The sequence below is a fragment of the Oncorhynchus mykiss genome, chromosome 23 (assembly GCF_013265735.2).
Source record: "Oncorhynchus mykiss isolate Arlee chromosome 23, USDA_OmykA_1.1, whole genome shotgun sequence".
Classification (NCBI taxonomy): Eukaryota; Metazoa; Chordata; class Actinopteri; order Salmoniformes; family Salmonidae; genus Oncorhynchus; species Oncorhynchus mykiss.
Genome location: NC_048587.1, coordinates 108,811 through 125,000, shown reverse-complemented (window position 1 = coordinate 125,000; position 16,190 = coordinate 108,811). Strand labels below are relative to the sequence as shown.

Sequence of the window (16,190 nt, the reverse complement as noted above, 5' to 3'; positions counted from 1 at the left end):
TATACCACAGTATACTATAGCATTAATACCACAGTATACTATAGTATTAATACCACAGTATACTATAGTATTAATACCACAGTATACTATAGTATTAATACCACAGTATACTATAGTATTTGCTGTAGTATTCAGTAGTACTTACAGTTAACATAGTATAAATAAAATAAAACTGTAGTATACACTATGGTAAATACTGTCGTGTTTTTGCAGATTGTAGTATACTGTAGAAATAGATCTATAACATACCTTCAGCTGTGGTGAAATAGATCTATAACATACCTTCAGCTGTGGTGAAATAGATCTTTAACATACCTTCAGCTGTGGTGAAATAGATCTATAACATACCTTCAGCTGTGGTGAAATAGATCTATAACATACCTTCAGCTGTGGTGAAATAGATCTTTAACATACCTTCAGCTGTGGTGAAATAGATCTATAACATACCTTCAGCTGTGGTGAAATAGATCTATAACGTACCTTCAGCTGTGGTGAAATAGATCTATAACATACCTTCAGCTGTGGTGAAATAGATCTATAACATACCTTCAGCTGTGGTGAAATAGATCTATAACATACCTTCAGCTGTGGTGATATAGATCTATAACATACCTTCAGCTGTGGTGATATAGATCTATAACATACCTTCAGCTGTGGTGATATAGATCTATAACATACCTTCAGCTGTGGTGATATAGATCTATAACATACCTTCAGCTGTGGTGAAATAGATCTATAACATACCTTCAGCTGTGGTGAAATAGATCTATAACATACCTTCAGCTGTGGTGAAATAGATCTATAACATACCTTCAGCTGTGGTGATATAGATCTATAACATACCTTCAGCTGTGGTGAAATAGATCTATAACGTACCTTTAGCTGTGGTGAAATAGATCTATAACATACCTTCAGCTGTGGTGATATAGATCTATAACATACCTTCAGCTGTGGTGATATAGATCTATAACATACCTTCAGCTGTGGTGAAATAGATCTATAACATACCTTCAGCTGTGGTGAAATAGATCTATAACATACCTTCAGCTGTGGTGAAATAGATCTATAACATACCTTCAGCTGTGGTGATATAGATCTATAACATACCTTCAGCTGTGGTGAAATAGATCTATAACGTACCTTTAGCTGTGGTGAAATAGATCTATAACGTACCTTCAGCTGTGGTGAAATAGATCTATAACATACCTTCAGCTGTGGTGAAATAGATCTATAACATACCTTCAGCTGTGGTGAAATAGATCTATAACATACCTTCAGCTGTGGTGAAATAGATCTATAACGTACCTTCAGCTGTGGTGAAATAGATCTATAACATACCTTCAGCTGTGGTGAAATAGATCTATAACGTACCTTTAGCTGTGGTGAAATAGATCTATAACATACCTTCAGCTGTGGTGAAATAGATCTATAATGTACCTTCAGCTGTGGTGAAATAGATCTATAACGTACCTTCAGCTGTGGTGAAATAGATCTATAACATACCTTCAGCTGTGGTGAAATAGATCTATAATGTACCTTCAGCTGTGGTGAAATAGATCTATAACATACCTTCAGCTGTGGTGAAATAGATCTATAACATACCTTCAGCTGTGGTGAAATAGATCTATAATGTACCTTCAGCTGTGGTGAAATAGATCTATAACGTACCTTCAGCTGTGGTGAAATAGATCTATAACATACCTTCAGCTGTGGTGAAATAGATCTATAATGTACCTTCAGCTGTGGTGAAATATATCTATAACATACCTTCAGCTGTGGTGAAATAGATCTATAACATACCTTCAGCTGTGGTGAAATAGATCTATAACATACCTTCAGCTGTGGTGATATAGATCTATAACGTACCTTCAGCTGTGGTGAAATAGATCTATAACATACCTTCAGCTGTGGTGAAATAGATCTATAACATACCTTCAGCTGTGGTGATATAGTTCTATAACATACCTTCAGCTGTGGTGAAATAGATCTATAACATACCTTCAGCTGTGGTGAAATAGATCTATAACATACCTTCAGCTGTGGTGAAATAGATCTATAACATACCTTCAGCTGTGGTGAAATAGATCTATAACATACCTTCAGCTGTGGTGAAATAGATCTATAACATACCTTCAGCTGTGGTGAAATAGATCTATAACGTACCTTCAGCTGTGGTGAAATAGATCTATAACATACCTTCAGCTGTGGTGAAATAGATCTATAACATACCTTCAGCTGTGGTGAAATAGATCTATAACATACCTTCAGCTGTGGTGAAATAGATCTATAACGTACCTTCAGCTGTGGTGAAATAGATCTATAACATACCTTCAGCTGTGGTGAAATAGATCTATAACGTACCTTCAGCTGTGGTGAAATAGATCTATAACGTACCTTCAGCTGTGGTGAAATAGATCTTTAACATACCTTCAGCTGTGGTGAAATAGATCTATAACATACCTTCAGCTGTGGTGAAATAGATCTATAATGTACCTTCAGCTGTGGTGAAATAGATCTTTAACATACCTTCAGCTGTGGTGAAATAGATCTTTAACATACCTTCAGCTGTGGTGAAATAGATCTATAACATACCTTCAGCTGTGGTGAAATAGATCTATAACATACCTTCAGCTGTGGTGATATAGATCTATAACATACCTTCAGCTGTGGTGAAATAGATCTATAACATACCTTCAGCTGTGGTGAAATAGATCTATAACGTACCTTCAGCTGTGGTGAAATAGATCTATAACATACCTTCAGCTGTGGTGATATAGATCTATAACGTACCTTTAGCTGTGGTGAAATAGATCTATAACATACCTTCAGCTGTGGTGAAATAGATCTATAACATACCTTCAGCTGTGGTGAAATAGATCTATAACATACCTTCAGCTGTGGTGAAATAGATCTATAACATACCTTCAGCTGTGGTGAAATAGATCTTTAACATACCTTCAGCTGTGGTGAAATAGATCTATAACATACCTTCAGCTGTGGTGATATAGATCTATAACATACCTTCAGCTGTGGTGAAATAGATCTATAACATACCTTCAGCTGTGGTGAAATAGATCTATAACATACCTTCAGCTGTGGTGAAATAGATCTATAACATACCTTCAGCTGTGGTGAAATAGATCTATAACATACCTTCAGCTGTGGTGAAATAGATCTATAACATACCTTCAGCTGTGGTGAAATAGATCTATAACGTACCTTTAGCTGTGGTGAAATAGATCTATAACATACCTTCAGCTGTGGTGAAATAGATCTATAATGTACCTTCAGCTCCAATGGAGACCAGCTTGACTCCTTTGCTGGTGATGTAATCCAGAGCTTTGTTGACGTTGGCTATCTTGTGGAAGCGCATTTTCCCTCTGTCTGGTTTGGGAAGTCTTTCACCTGAGGAAGAGGAGACGTGCGGTTGTATTGACGAATTGGAAACACCTTTCAGAATAACTATCAGTGGGTACCAACAGCCACACACACACACACACACACACACACACACACACACACACACACACACACACACACACACACACACACACACACACACACACACACACACACACACACACACACACACACACACACACACACACACACAGAGAGACGATGTACCAGAAATGACTTCCAGCAGCAGCATGAGTTTCAGTCCGTTCCTGAAGTCCTCCTCGATGTTTTCAATCCCAGTCCCAGCCTTCCTCAGGTGAGAGTTGCACCAGGCTGTGAAAGTCTGAGCACAACAGACGTACGGCTCAACAACGAGTCCAATCAACACAGGTTAGTCCTTGTGTCTGACTCTTTCATGTGTCTTGGCGTTTTCTCTGTAAACAAAGCAATCTCTGTCAACACTTTACCGTGTACAGTACACTGGGAAGGGCCTCGGTTGCACATGTAACAGTTTACAGAGCCCCGACCCGGGCTCGAACCAGGGACCCTCTGCACACATCAACAACTGGCACCCTCGAAGCATCGTTGCCCATCGCGCCCCAAAAAGCCACGGCCCTTGCAGAGCAAAGGGGAACAAGTGCTTCTAGGTCTCAGAGCGAGTGACGTCACCCGATTGAAACGCTATTAGCGCGCACCACCGCTAACTAGCTAGCCATTTCACATCGGTTACACACAGAGAGCTGGCCGCTCTTCAGACCCATGAATCGGTGGTCAGAGAGCATTATTGGGGGATCATTTACCAGACAACATACATGGCAGAGCTTTGAGCTCTGGGAAGAAAAGTGCTTGGGGGTTATCTTTATCCATCCTCTGTATAAAGCTGTGTTTTCCTGTTATAACCTGTAGTTATAACCTGTAGTTATAGAGAGGGTAGAGAACAGTTTTTTCCTATTATAACCTAGAGTTATAACCTGTAGTTATAGAGAGGGTAGAGAGAGCAGTGTTTTCCTGTTATAACCTGTAGTTATAACCTGTAGTTATAACCTGTAGTAATCATAGAGAGGGTAGAGAGCAGTGTTTTCCTGTTATAACCTGTAGTTATAGAGAGGGTAGAGAGAGCAGTGTTTTCCTGTTATAACCTGTAGTTATAACCTGTAGTTATAACCTGTAGTCATAGAGAAGGTAGAGAGAGCAGTGTTTTCCTGTTATAACCTATAGTTATAACCTGTAGTTATAGAGAGGGTAGAGAGCAGTGTTTTCCTGTTATAACCTGTAGTTATAACCTGTAGTTATAGAGAGAGCAGTGTTTTCCTGTTATAACCTGTAGTTATAACCTGTAGTTATAACCTGTAGTCATAGAGAGGGTAGAGAGAGCAGTGTTTTCCTGTTATAACCTGTAGTTATAACCTGCAGTCATAGAGAGGGTAGAGAGAGCAGTGTTTTCCTGTTATAACCTGTAGTTATAACCTGTAGTCATAGAGAGGGTAGAGAGAGCAGTGTTTTCCTGTTATAACCTGTAGTTATAACCTGTAGTTATAGAGAGGGTATAGAGAGCAGTGTTTTCCTGTTATAACCTGTAGTTATAACCTGTAGTTATAGAGAGGGTAGAGAGCAGTGTTTTCCTGTTATAACCTGTAGTTATAACCTGTAGTTATAACCTGTAGTCATAGAGAGGGTAGAGAGACTAGTGTTTTCCTGTTATAACCTGTAGTTATAACCTATAGTCATAGAGAGGGCAGAGAGAGCAGTGTTTTCCTGTTTTAACCTGTAGTTATAGAGAGGGTAGAGAGCAGTGTTTTCCTGTTATAACCTGTAGTTATAACCTGTAGTCATAGAGAGGGTGTAGAGACTAGTGTTTTCCTGTTATAACCTGTAGTTATAACCTGTAGTTATAACCTGTAGTTATAGAGAGGGTAGAGAGACTAGTGTTTTCCTGTTATAACCTGTAGTTATAACCTGTAGTCATAGAGAGGGTAGAGAGAGCAGTGTTTTCCTGTTATAACCTGTAGTTATAACCTGTAGTCATAGAGAGGGTAGAGAGAACAGTGTTTTCCTGTTATAACCTGTAGTTATAACCTGTAGTCATAGAGAGGGTGTAGAGACTAGTGTTTTCCTGTTATAACCTGTAGTTATAACCTGTAGTCATAGAGAGGGCAGAGAGAGCAGTGAGGCTGATTTTGGACCCTCCTGAAACCCAATACAGTCCGTTCCCATAACCCTCTGTCAGACTGGGCCAGGAGTGACAAGATCTGTTCTTCCCCCTGGCATGTCTCCCTCTCTGCCCGTGTCCGCAGCACAGTGTAATTCACAAGGTGGTTGGATTTCAGCGCTGGCTGTAATTTATGAGTGTGACTGAAGTTGTCACGGTTGTCATTGAAGTCACAAAGGTTCTCCTCCTGGTCTGATGCGACGTACTCTTGTGTGTGGTTGTTGAGATCATAAATCTGTTGACCCAGCTGGGGGGAAAAAAGCAAACAATCGTCCTTCAATGTTAACGTGACGGAACAGAACACATGGTTGTGAATGAGAACGCTGTACTGACAACACATTACCCTGGAAAAAAGGGTTTTGTTTCCTGATTGTCAGAGCCTTTACAGTAGGATGCAGTAACAGCGATCATCATAGACTAGGAGCATTATAAACTCTTATGTATATTTTTTTATTTAACGAGGCAAGTCAGTATAAGAACAAATTATTATTTGCAATGACGGCCTACCGGGTGAACAGTGGGTTAACTGCCTTGTTCAGTGGCAGAATGACAGATTTGTACCTTGTCAGCTCAGGGATTCGATCCAGCAACCTTTCGGTTACAGGCCCCACCACTAGGCTACCTGCCGTCCCTACACTCTAACCGCTAGGCTACCTGTCGTCCCTACACTCTAACCACTAGGCTACCTGCCGTCCCTCCACTCTAACCACTAGGCTACCTGCCGTCCCAACACTCTAACCACTAGGCTACCTGCCGTCCCTACACTCTAACCACTAGGCTACCTGCCGTCCCTCCACTCTAACCACTAGGCTACCTGCCGTCCCATATGTTTCCTAGTACAAGGGAAACTAGCAACAGTAAATACCTACTCAGTACTGGAATAGTCTGATTAAGAGTCTGTTGACGCACCAGTGTGTCAATCTTATTAAAAAAAGAAAAGACCCTGTCACGTTGGTATGAAGAGATTCGGGAGACAGGCGCAGGAATGCGTATTACGTTTTTTTTTTATAAAGACACGGGGGCGAAGACCAAACAGACACGTAAACAAAACACAGGGTAGAAATCCCCAAAACAAAAGAGCGAGGAGTACCTCGAATAAATAACACACGATGATTAACACTACGGGACGAGACCCGTAATCATCTGTCCACAAGGGCACGAAAGCCCAAAAACACACAGCACAGGTATTCACGCACCAACGGACATTGGAACAATTAATGGACAGACAAGGGAAACCAAAGGGCCCACTTATACAAGTACTAATCAGCGGTTGTAGGGGACAGGTGTGCGTAATGAAAGTTCCGGAATGATCCGTGACAATCCCCATCAAAATCCATCAGTAACCTGGTAGGCTAGTTGAGAACAAGTTCTCATTTGCAACTGCGACCTGGTCAAGATGAAGCAAAGCAGTTCGACACAAACAACAACACAGAGTTACACATGGAATAAAACAAACATACAGTCAATAATACAGTACACAAATCTATATACAGCATGTGCAAATGAGGTAGGATAAGAGAGGTAAGGCAATACATAGGCTCATGGTGGCAAAGTAATTACAATATAGCAAATAAAACACTGGAATGGTAGAATGTGCAGAAGAGGAATGTGCAAGTAGAGATACTGGGCCTTATACAAGGATTGGTTTGCTTTCACAGTATTGCTTCGGGGTCATTGTCCATCTGCACTGTGAAGCGCCGTCCAATGAGTTTTGAAGCATTTGGCTGAATCTGAGCAGATAATAACATTATTAACACATTAGCCCTTAACACTTCAGAATTCATAGTGTTGTTTTTTTATCAGCAGTCACATCATCACTAAATACAAGGGAACCAGTTCCATCGACAGCCGTACATGCCCACGCCATAACACCACCTCCTCCATGCTTCACAGATGAGGTGTTAGTCAATGCTTCTCCATTCTCTTCTCTTCCCATCGTTCTGGTACAAGTTGATCTTTGTCTCATCGCTCATCAGGATGTTGTTCCAGAACTGTACAGGCTTTTAAAAAAACTTGTTTTATTTTTTACATGTTTTTATGGCAAACTCTAATGTGGTCTTCCTGTTTTTGAGGTTTACAGTCTTGTGGTAAACCGTCTGTATTTACTCTGGTGAAGTCTTCTCTTGGTCGTTGACTTTGACACAGATACGCCTGCCTCCTGGAGGGTGTTCTTGATCTGGCCAACTGTTGTGAAAAGGGGTTTTTTTCTCCATGGAAAGAATGATTCTGTCATCCACCACAGTTGTTTTCCGTTGTTCTTCTGGGCCTTTTGGTTCCTGAGCTCACCAGTGTGTTCTTTCTGTTTATTAAAGAATGTACCAAATAGTTGATTTGGACCTCGTGTTTTTGCTGTCTCTCTGAGGGGTTTGTTTTTGATTTTTCAGCCCAGTAATGTCTTGCTTCACTGGCAGTGACGGCTCTCTGGACTTCATATTGAGGGTTAAACAGTAACAGATTCCCAATGCAGATGTCACACTTTACCTTTTATCTGCTTACTTGTAAATGAACTAATGGGGGAATAACACACCTGGCCATGGAACACCTGAGCAGGCAATTGTCCAATTACTTTTGGTCCATTAAAAGGGGGGGGGGCACATATTAAATGTGATGTAATTCCTACAACCTTTCACCCGATTTGGATGTAAAAACCCTCAAATTAAAGCTGAAAGTCTACACTTTCTGCTCATATTCATGATTCAATGTCCACTCCAATATGCTGTGGTAGACAGCTACAATTATAATAACTTGGTCAGTGTCCACTCCAATATGGTGTGGTAGACAGCTATAATTATAATAACTTGGTCAATGTCCACTCCAATATGCTATGGTAGACAGCTATAATTATAATAACTTGGTCAATGTCCACTCCAATATGCTGTGGTAGACAGCTATAATTATAATAACTTGGTCAGTGTCCACTCCAACATGCTGTGGTAGACAGCTATAATTATAATAACTTGGTCAATGTCCACTCCAATATGCTGTGGTAGACAGCTATAATTATAATAACTTGGTCAATGTCCACTCCAATATGCTGTGGTAGACAGCTATAATTATAATAACTTGGTCAATGTCCACTCCAATATGCTGTGGTAGACAGCTATAATTATAATAACTTGGTCAGTGTCCACTCCAATATGCTGTGGTAGACAGCTATAATTATAATAACTTGGTCAGTGTCCACTCCAATATGCTATGGTAGACAGCTACAATTATAATAACTTGGTCAATGTCCACTCCAATATGCTGTGGTAGACAGCTATAATTATAATAACTTGGTCAGTGTCCACTCCAATATGCTGTGGTAGACAGCTACAATTATAATAACTTGGTCAGTGTCCACTCCAATATGCTGTGGTAGACAGCTACAATTATAATAACTTGGTCAGTGTCCACTCCAATATGCTGTGGTAGACAGCTACAATTATAATAACTTGGTCAGTGTCCACTCCAATATGCTGTGGTAGACAGCTATAATTATAATAACTTGGTCAGTGTCCACTCCAATATGCTGTGGTAGACAGCTATAATTATAATAACTTGGTCAGTGTCCACTCCAATATGCTGTGGTAGACAGCTACAATTATAATAACTTGGTCAGTGTCCACTCCAATATGCTGTGGTAGACAGCTATAATTATAATAACTTGGTCAGTGTCCACTCCAATATGCTGTGGTAGACAGCTATAACTATAATAACTTGGTCAGTGTCCACTCCAATATGCTGTGGTAGACAGCTACAATTATAACAACTTGGTCAATGTCCACTCCAATATGCTGTGGTAGACAGCTATAATTATAATAACTTGGTCAGTGTCCACTCCAATATGCTGTGGTAGACAGCTACAATTATAATAACTTGGTCAGTGTCCACTCCAATATGCTGTGGTAGACAGCTACAATTATAATAACTTGGTCAGTGTCCAAATATTTATGGACCTGACTGTATGTCCAAAAAAACATCAATATTTCCAGAGCTTTCTCTCCTAGATAGGAGGACAGACTCTTCAAAACCTTATTTATTTATTTATTATTATTATTATTATTATATTTTTTTACCCCTTTTTTCTCCCCAATTGGTAGTTACAGTCTTGTCTCATCGCTGCAACTCCCGTAAGGACTCGGGAGAGGCAAAGGTCGAGAGCCGTGCGTCCTCCGAAACACAACCCAACCAAGCCGCAACTGCTTCTTGACCCAATGCTCGCTTAACCCGGGAAGCCAGCCGCACCAAATGTGTGGGAGGAAACACCGTACACCTGGTGACCGTGTCAGCGTGCACTGCACCCGGGACGCCACAGGAGTCGCTAGAGCGCGATGGGAAAAGAACATCCCTGCCGGTCAAACCCTCCATTAACCCGGACGACGCTGGGTCAATTGTGCGCCGCCCCATGGGTCTCCCGGTCGCGGCTGGCTGCTACAGAACCTAGACTCGAACCCAGAATCTCTAGTGGCACAGCTAGCACTGTGATGCAGTGCCTTAGACCACTACGTGACTAAGGAGGCCTCAAAACCTAATTTACTGCCAAATCATACAGCTAAATGATCCATGGTAGGACCATCTTAAAACAATTCCATATGTCAGATTAGTAGGAGGGAGGACTATCTTAAAACAATTCCATATGTCAGATTAGTAGGAGGGATGAACATCTTAAAACAATTCCATATGTCAGATTAGTAGGAGGGAGGACTATCTTAAAACAATTCCATATGTCAGATTAGTAGGAGGGAGGACTATCTTAAAACAATTCCATATGTCAGATTAGTAGGAAGGAGCACTATCTTAAAACAATTCCACATGTCAGATTAATAGGGATGACTATCTTAAAACAATTCCATATGTCAGATTAGTAGGAAGGAGGACTATCTTAAAACAATTCCACATGTCAGATTAATAGGGATGGCCATCTTAAAACAATTCCATATGTCAGATTAGTAGGAGGGAGGACTATCTTAAAACAATTCCATATGTCAGCCCCCAATATACCGTACAGTCAAGTCATATGAGTCAATGGTAGAACTATAGCGCCCCCTGTTGGTTCAATGGGACTGCATCACTGTGGGGGCGTTGCAGGGCATTCTGAAAGGGGGGTAGTGACACCGTGGCAGACTGTCAACTTAACAGGAATCAGAGAATAAACTTCATAACAAATGTTTCCATGTTTGTGTAAAATTCTAAAGTCCAGAATGACGGTTGGGAACGAATGGGAGGGAATGTGACTTCTCCAGGTACTAAACCGCATCTCAAACAGCACCATAAACTTCCCCTTCTTGTCTCCTGTGGTGTTCCTGAGGGGTGGCTTAGTTCTCAGATGGAGTTGCCGAGCGCGGCCGGAAAGGGACTCTGAGGCTGTAAAACAGGAAATGAAGCGGTTCAGACCTGACCCTGAGAGGGACTCTGAGGCTGTAAAACAGGAAATGAAGCGGTTCAGACCTGACCCTGAGAGGGACTCTGAGGCTGTAAAACAGGAAATGAGACCTGACCCTGAGAGGGACTCTGAGGCTGTAAAACAGGAAATTAAGCGGTTCAGACCTGACCCTGAGAGGGACTCTGAGGCTGTAAAACAGGAAATGAAACGGTTCAGACCTGACCCTGAGAGGGACTCTGAGGCTGTAAAACAGGAAATGAAGAGGTTCAGACCTGACCCTGAGAGGGAGGCTGAGGCTGTAAAACAGGAAATGAAGCGGTTCAGACCTGACCCTGAGAGGGACTCCGAGGCTGTAAAACAGGAAATGAAGCGGTTCAGACCTGACCCTGAGAGGGACTCCGAGGCTGTAAAACAGGAAATTAAGCGGTTCAGACCTGACCCTGAGAGGGAGCCTGAGGCTGTAAAACAGGAAATGAAACGGTTCAGACCTGACCCTGAGAGGGACTCTGAGGCTGTAAAACAGGAAATGAAGAGGTTCAGACCTGACCCTGAGAGGGACTCTGAGGCTGTAAAACAGGAAATGAAGCGGTTCAGACCTGACCCTGAGAGGGACTCCAAGGCTGTAAAACAGGAAATGAAGTGGTTCAGACCTGACCCTGAGAGGGACTCCGAGGCTGTAAAACAGGAAATGAAGCGGTTCAGACCTGACCCTGAGAGGGAGTCTGAGGCTGTAAAACAGGAAATGAAGCGGTTCAGACCTGACCCTGAGAGGGAGTCTGAGGCTGTAAAACAGGAAATGAAGAGGTTCAGACCTGACCCTGAGAGGGACTCCGAGGCTGTAAAACAGGAAATGAAGAGGTTCAAACCTGACCCTGAGAGGGAGGCTGAGGCTGTAAAACAGGAAATGAAGCGGTTCAGACCTGACCCTGAGAGGGACTCCGAGGCTGTAAAACAGGAAATTAAGCGGTTCAGACCTGACCCTGAGAGGGACTCCGAGGCTGTAAAACAGGAAATGAAGAGGTTCAGACCTGACCATGAGAGGGATGCTGAGGCTGTAAAACAGGAAATGAAGCGGTTCAGACCTGACCCTGAGAGGGAGGCTGAGGCTGTAAAACAGGAAATGAAGAGGTTCAGACCTGACCCTGAGAGGGATGCTGAGGCTGTAAAACAGGAAATGAAGCGGTTCAGACCTGACCCTGAGAGGGAGGCTGAGGCTGTAAAACAGGAAATGAAGAGGTTCAGACCTGACCCTGAGAGGGAGGCTGAGGCTGTAAAACAGGAAATGAAGAGGTTCAGACCTGACCCTGAGAGGGAGGCTGAGGCTGTAAAACAGGAAATGAAGCGGTTCAGACCTGACCCTGAGAGGGACTCTGAGGCTGTAAAACAGGAAATGAAGCGGTTCAGACCTGACCCTGAGAGGGACTCTGAGGCTGTAAAACAGGAAATGAAGCGGTTCAGACCTGACCCTGAGAGGGAGGCTGAGGCTGTAAAACAGGAAATGAAGAGGTTCAGACCTGACCCTGAGAGGGATGCTGAGGCTGTAAAACAGGAAATGAAGCGGTTCAGACCTGACCCTGAGAGGGAGGCTGAGGCTGTAAAACAGGAAATGAAGAGGTTCAGACCTGACCCTGAGAGGGAGGCTGAGGCTGTAAAACAGGAAATGAAGCGGTTCAGACCTGACCCTGAGAGGGACTCTGAGGCTGTAAAACAGGAAATGAAGCGGTTCAGACCTGACCCTGAGAGGGAGTCCGTGTGCCCTAGCTGTGAGTCTAGTTTAGAATACCTCCTTATTTAAATATAATGTCTCCGTCTCACTGTCTGTCACAGCCTGGTGTGTTTCAAAGGTCCAGCTGGACAACACCATATTGGACAGCTGGACAACACCATATTGGACAGCTGGACAACACCATATTGGACAACACCATATTGGACAGCTGGACAACACCATATTGGACAACACCATATTGGACAGCTGGACAACACCATATAGGACAGCTGGACAACACCATATTGGACAACTGGACAACACCATATTGGACAGCTGGACAACACCATATTGGACAGCTGGACAACACCATATTGGACAGCTGGACAACACCATATTGGACAGCTGGACAACACCATATAGGACAGCTGGACAACACCATATTGGACAACTGGACAACACCATATTGGACAGCTGGACAACACCATATTGGACAGCTGGACAACACCATATAGGACAGCTGGACAACACCATATTGGACAGCTGGACAACACCATATTGGACAACTGGACAACACCATATTGGACAACACCATATTGGACAGCTGGACAACACCATATTGGACAGCTGGACAACACCATATTGGACAGCTGGACAACACCATATAGGACAGCTGGACAACACCATATTGGACAGCTGGACAACACCATATTGGACAACACCATATTGGACAGCTGGACAACACCATATTGGACAGCTGGACAACACCATATTGGACAGCTGGACAACACCATATTGGACAGCTGGACAACACCATATTGGAGAACACCATATTGGACAGCTGGACAACACCATATTGGACAACACCATATTGGACAATTGGACAACACCATATTGGACAGCTGGACAACACCATATTGGACAGCTGGACAACACCATATTGGACAACACCATATTGGACAGCTGGACAACACCATATTGGACAGCTGGACAACACCATATTGGACAGCTGGACAACACCATATTGGACAACTGGACAACACCATATTGGACAGCTGGACAACACCATATTGGACAACACCATATTGGACAATTGGACAACACCATATTGGACAGCTGAACAACACCATATTGGACAGCTGGACAACACCATATTGGACAACACCGTATTGGACAGCTGGACAACACCATATTGGACAGCTGGACAACACCATATTGGACAGCTGGACAACACCATATTGGACAACTGGACAACACCATATTGGACAGCTGGACAACACCATATTGGACAGCTGGACAACACCATATTCAATCCAATATTGTGTTTGTTATACAGCTCATTTATTATGCATAAAAGGTACAGTGATCCTTAACACAGTTGTGCTAGCAGGAACACTTGGTTTTTTTGGGTCCCAAATGGTACCCTATTCCCTTATAATAGTGCACTACTTTTGACCAGCCCTGGTCTACAGCAGTGGACTATAGAGAATAGGGTGTCATTTGGGACACTGGTTTGAACAGATACTGTTGGGACAAAAATAGTCTGTCGGAACTATAAGTCTCTATTGTCAGAACCCAGATCCTGAAATACAATGACCTGGTAATGGGGACGTGCTCTCCCCATAGTTAAGACCTCTCCAGTGTTTATCATAGCTGCTCCCGATAGTTAAGACCCCTCCAGGGTTCAACATAGCTGCTCCCCATAGTTAAGACCCCTCCAGGGTTTATCATAGCTGCTCCCGATAGTTAAGACCCCTCCAGGGTTCAACATAGCTGCTCCCCATAGTTAAGACCCCTCCAGGGTTTATCATAGCTGCTCCCGATAGTTAAGACCCCTCCAGGGTTCAACATAGCTGCTCCCGATAGTTAAGACCCCTCCAGGGTTCAACATAGCTGCTCCCCATAGTTAAGACCCCTCCAGGGTTTATCATAGCTGCTCCCCATAGTTAAGACCCCTCCAGGGTTTAATATAGCTGCTCCCCGTAGTTAAGACCCCTCCAGGGTTTAACATAGCTGCTCCCCATAGTTAAGACCCCTCCAGGGTTTATCATAGCTGCTCCCCATAGTTAAGACCCCTCCAGGGTTTATCATAGCTGCTCCCCATAGTTAAGACCCCTCCAGGGTTTATCATAGCTGCTCCCCATAGTTAAGACCCCTCCAGGGTTTATCATAGCTGCTCCCCATAGTTAAGACCCCTCCAGGGTTTATCATAGCTGCTCCCCATAGTTAAGACCCCTCCAGGGTTTATCATAGCTGCTCCCCATAGTTAAGACCCCTCCAGGGTTTATCATAGCTGCTCCCCATAGTTAAGACCCCTCCAGGGTTTATCATAGCTGCTCCCCATAGTTAAGACCCCTCGAGGGTTTAACATAGCTGCTCCCCATAGTTAAGACCCCTCGAGGGTTTAATATAGCTGCTCCCCATAGTTAAGACCCCTCCAGGGTTTAATATAGCTGCTCCCCATAGTTAAGACCCCTCCAGGGTTTAACATAGCTGCTCCCCATAGTTAAGACCCCTCCAGGGTTTATCATAGCTGCTCCCCATAGTTAAGACCCCTCCAGGGTTTATCATAGCTGCTCTCTGTGGTCACTGCTATATTTGTTGTCTCTGTCTGGCAGGACCATAGGCAGGGAAGGAAGCCCTGTCCTTCATGTTTAATGAGATAGTCTATTAATGCATTTATGTCTCAGTAGTTCCAGCCTCAGGGCAACAGCACCAGGAACAGTGATACATGGTGGGAGGCAACCCGTCTGTAGAGAGACTCATTAATGCATGGTTCTATATTGAGGGGTAACAGTAGGTTGCCCCTGATATCTTGACAGGTCAGTGACAGATTATTAGCTACCTGGTCTGGGTATGAATTCTAGAGCAGACGAAGTGGACAAAGTCCATTTCATTATGTAAATACATGAACTTGGTTTATGTTGTAAAAAACAAAAACAAATTAGTATTGATCAATACAGACACAGTCATCCCGTGCCAACCGAGGACCAAGGACATCGTCTGAGCCAACTCTGTATAACCCCTTAATACGTCCTTAGTTATAATTAGCCTATGGCATCCATTCTGTTCCCGCTTCGGGCCTAGAGGACATTCTGTGTTACCAGACATCTGTCGGCAGTTCTCATAAAACACACGCATCGAAAGGAATGGCAGCACAGGTCATTGCTATGCTGCCTGACTGCCTGGGAGGTATTGTTGTCTTGGCTGTCATGCCTGCCTGGTGCGTTGCCCACATAGTGTCTCTCCCACTGTACTTGGTGTTGTTTTTCTAAGTAAAGTGATCAGTATTTTATGTGCCTTTTAATAGTGCTGTCATGTAAAAAAAAAACTAAACTTCCCATTAGGATGTGTTCTTGTTTTGAATCATTTGACTGTCAGGAAATACTTCCTCTGACCTCTGCCCTCTGCCCTCTGCCCTCTGCCCTCACTTCGTAGGCCTAGAATTAAAAAGTTTTATTTTTTATTTTTTTAAGTGCAATATCTTAAATATTAATTATGAGTAAATATTC

At 43.1% G+C, this 16,190-nt stretch overlaps 1 protein-coding gene across 3 annotated transcripts in view; it reads right to left on the bottom strand.

The window, feature by feature from the left end:
• The window catches only part of LOC110510910 (alpha-actinin-2), an 84,208-nt gene that overhangs the window by 67,234 nt on the left and 784 nt on the right, over positions 1 to 16,190 (bottom strand). For all 3 annotated transcript variants that reach the window (XM_036960753.1, XM_036960754.1, XM_036960755.1), the window contains exons 2-3: positions 3,628 to 3,742; positions 3,286 to 3,405 (exon numbers count right to left, since the gene is read on the bottom strand). In XM_036960753.1, coding sequence (XP_036816648.1) covers positions 3,286 to 3,405; positions 3,628 to 3,742 — 235 coding nt within the window. The remainder of the gene's footprint in view (positions 1 to 3,285; positions 3,406 to 3,627; positions 3,743 to 16,190) is intronic.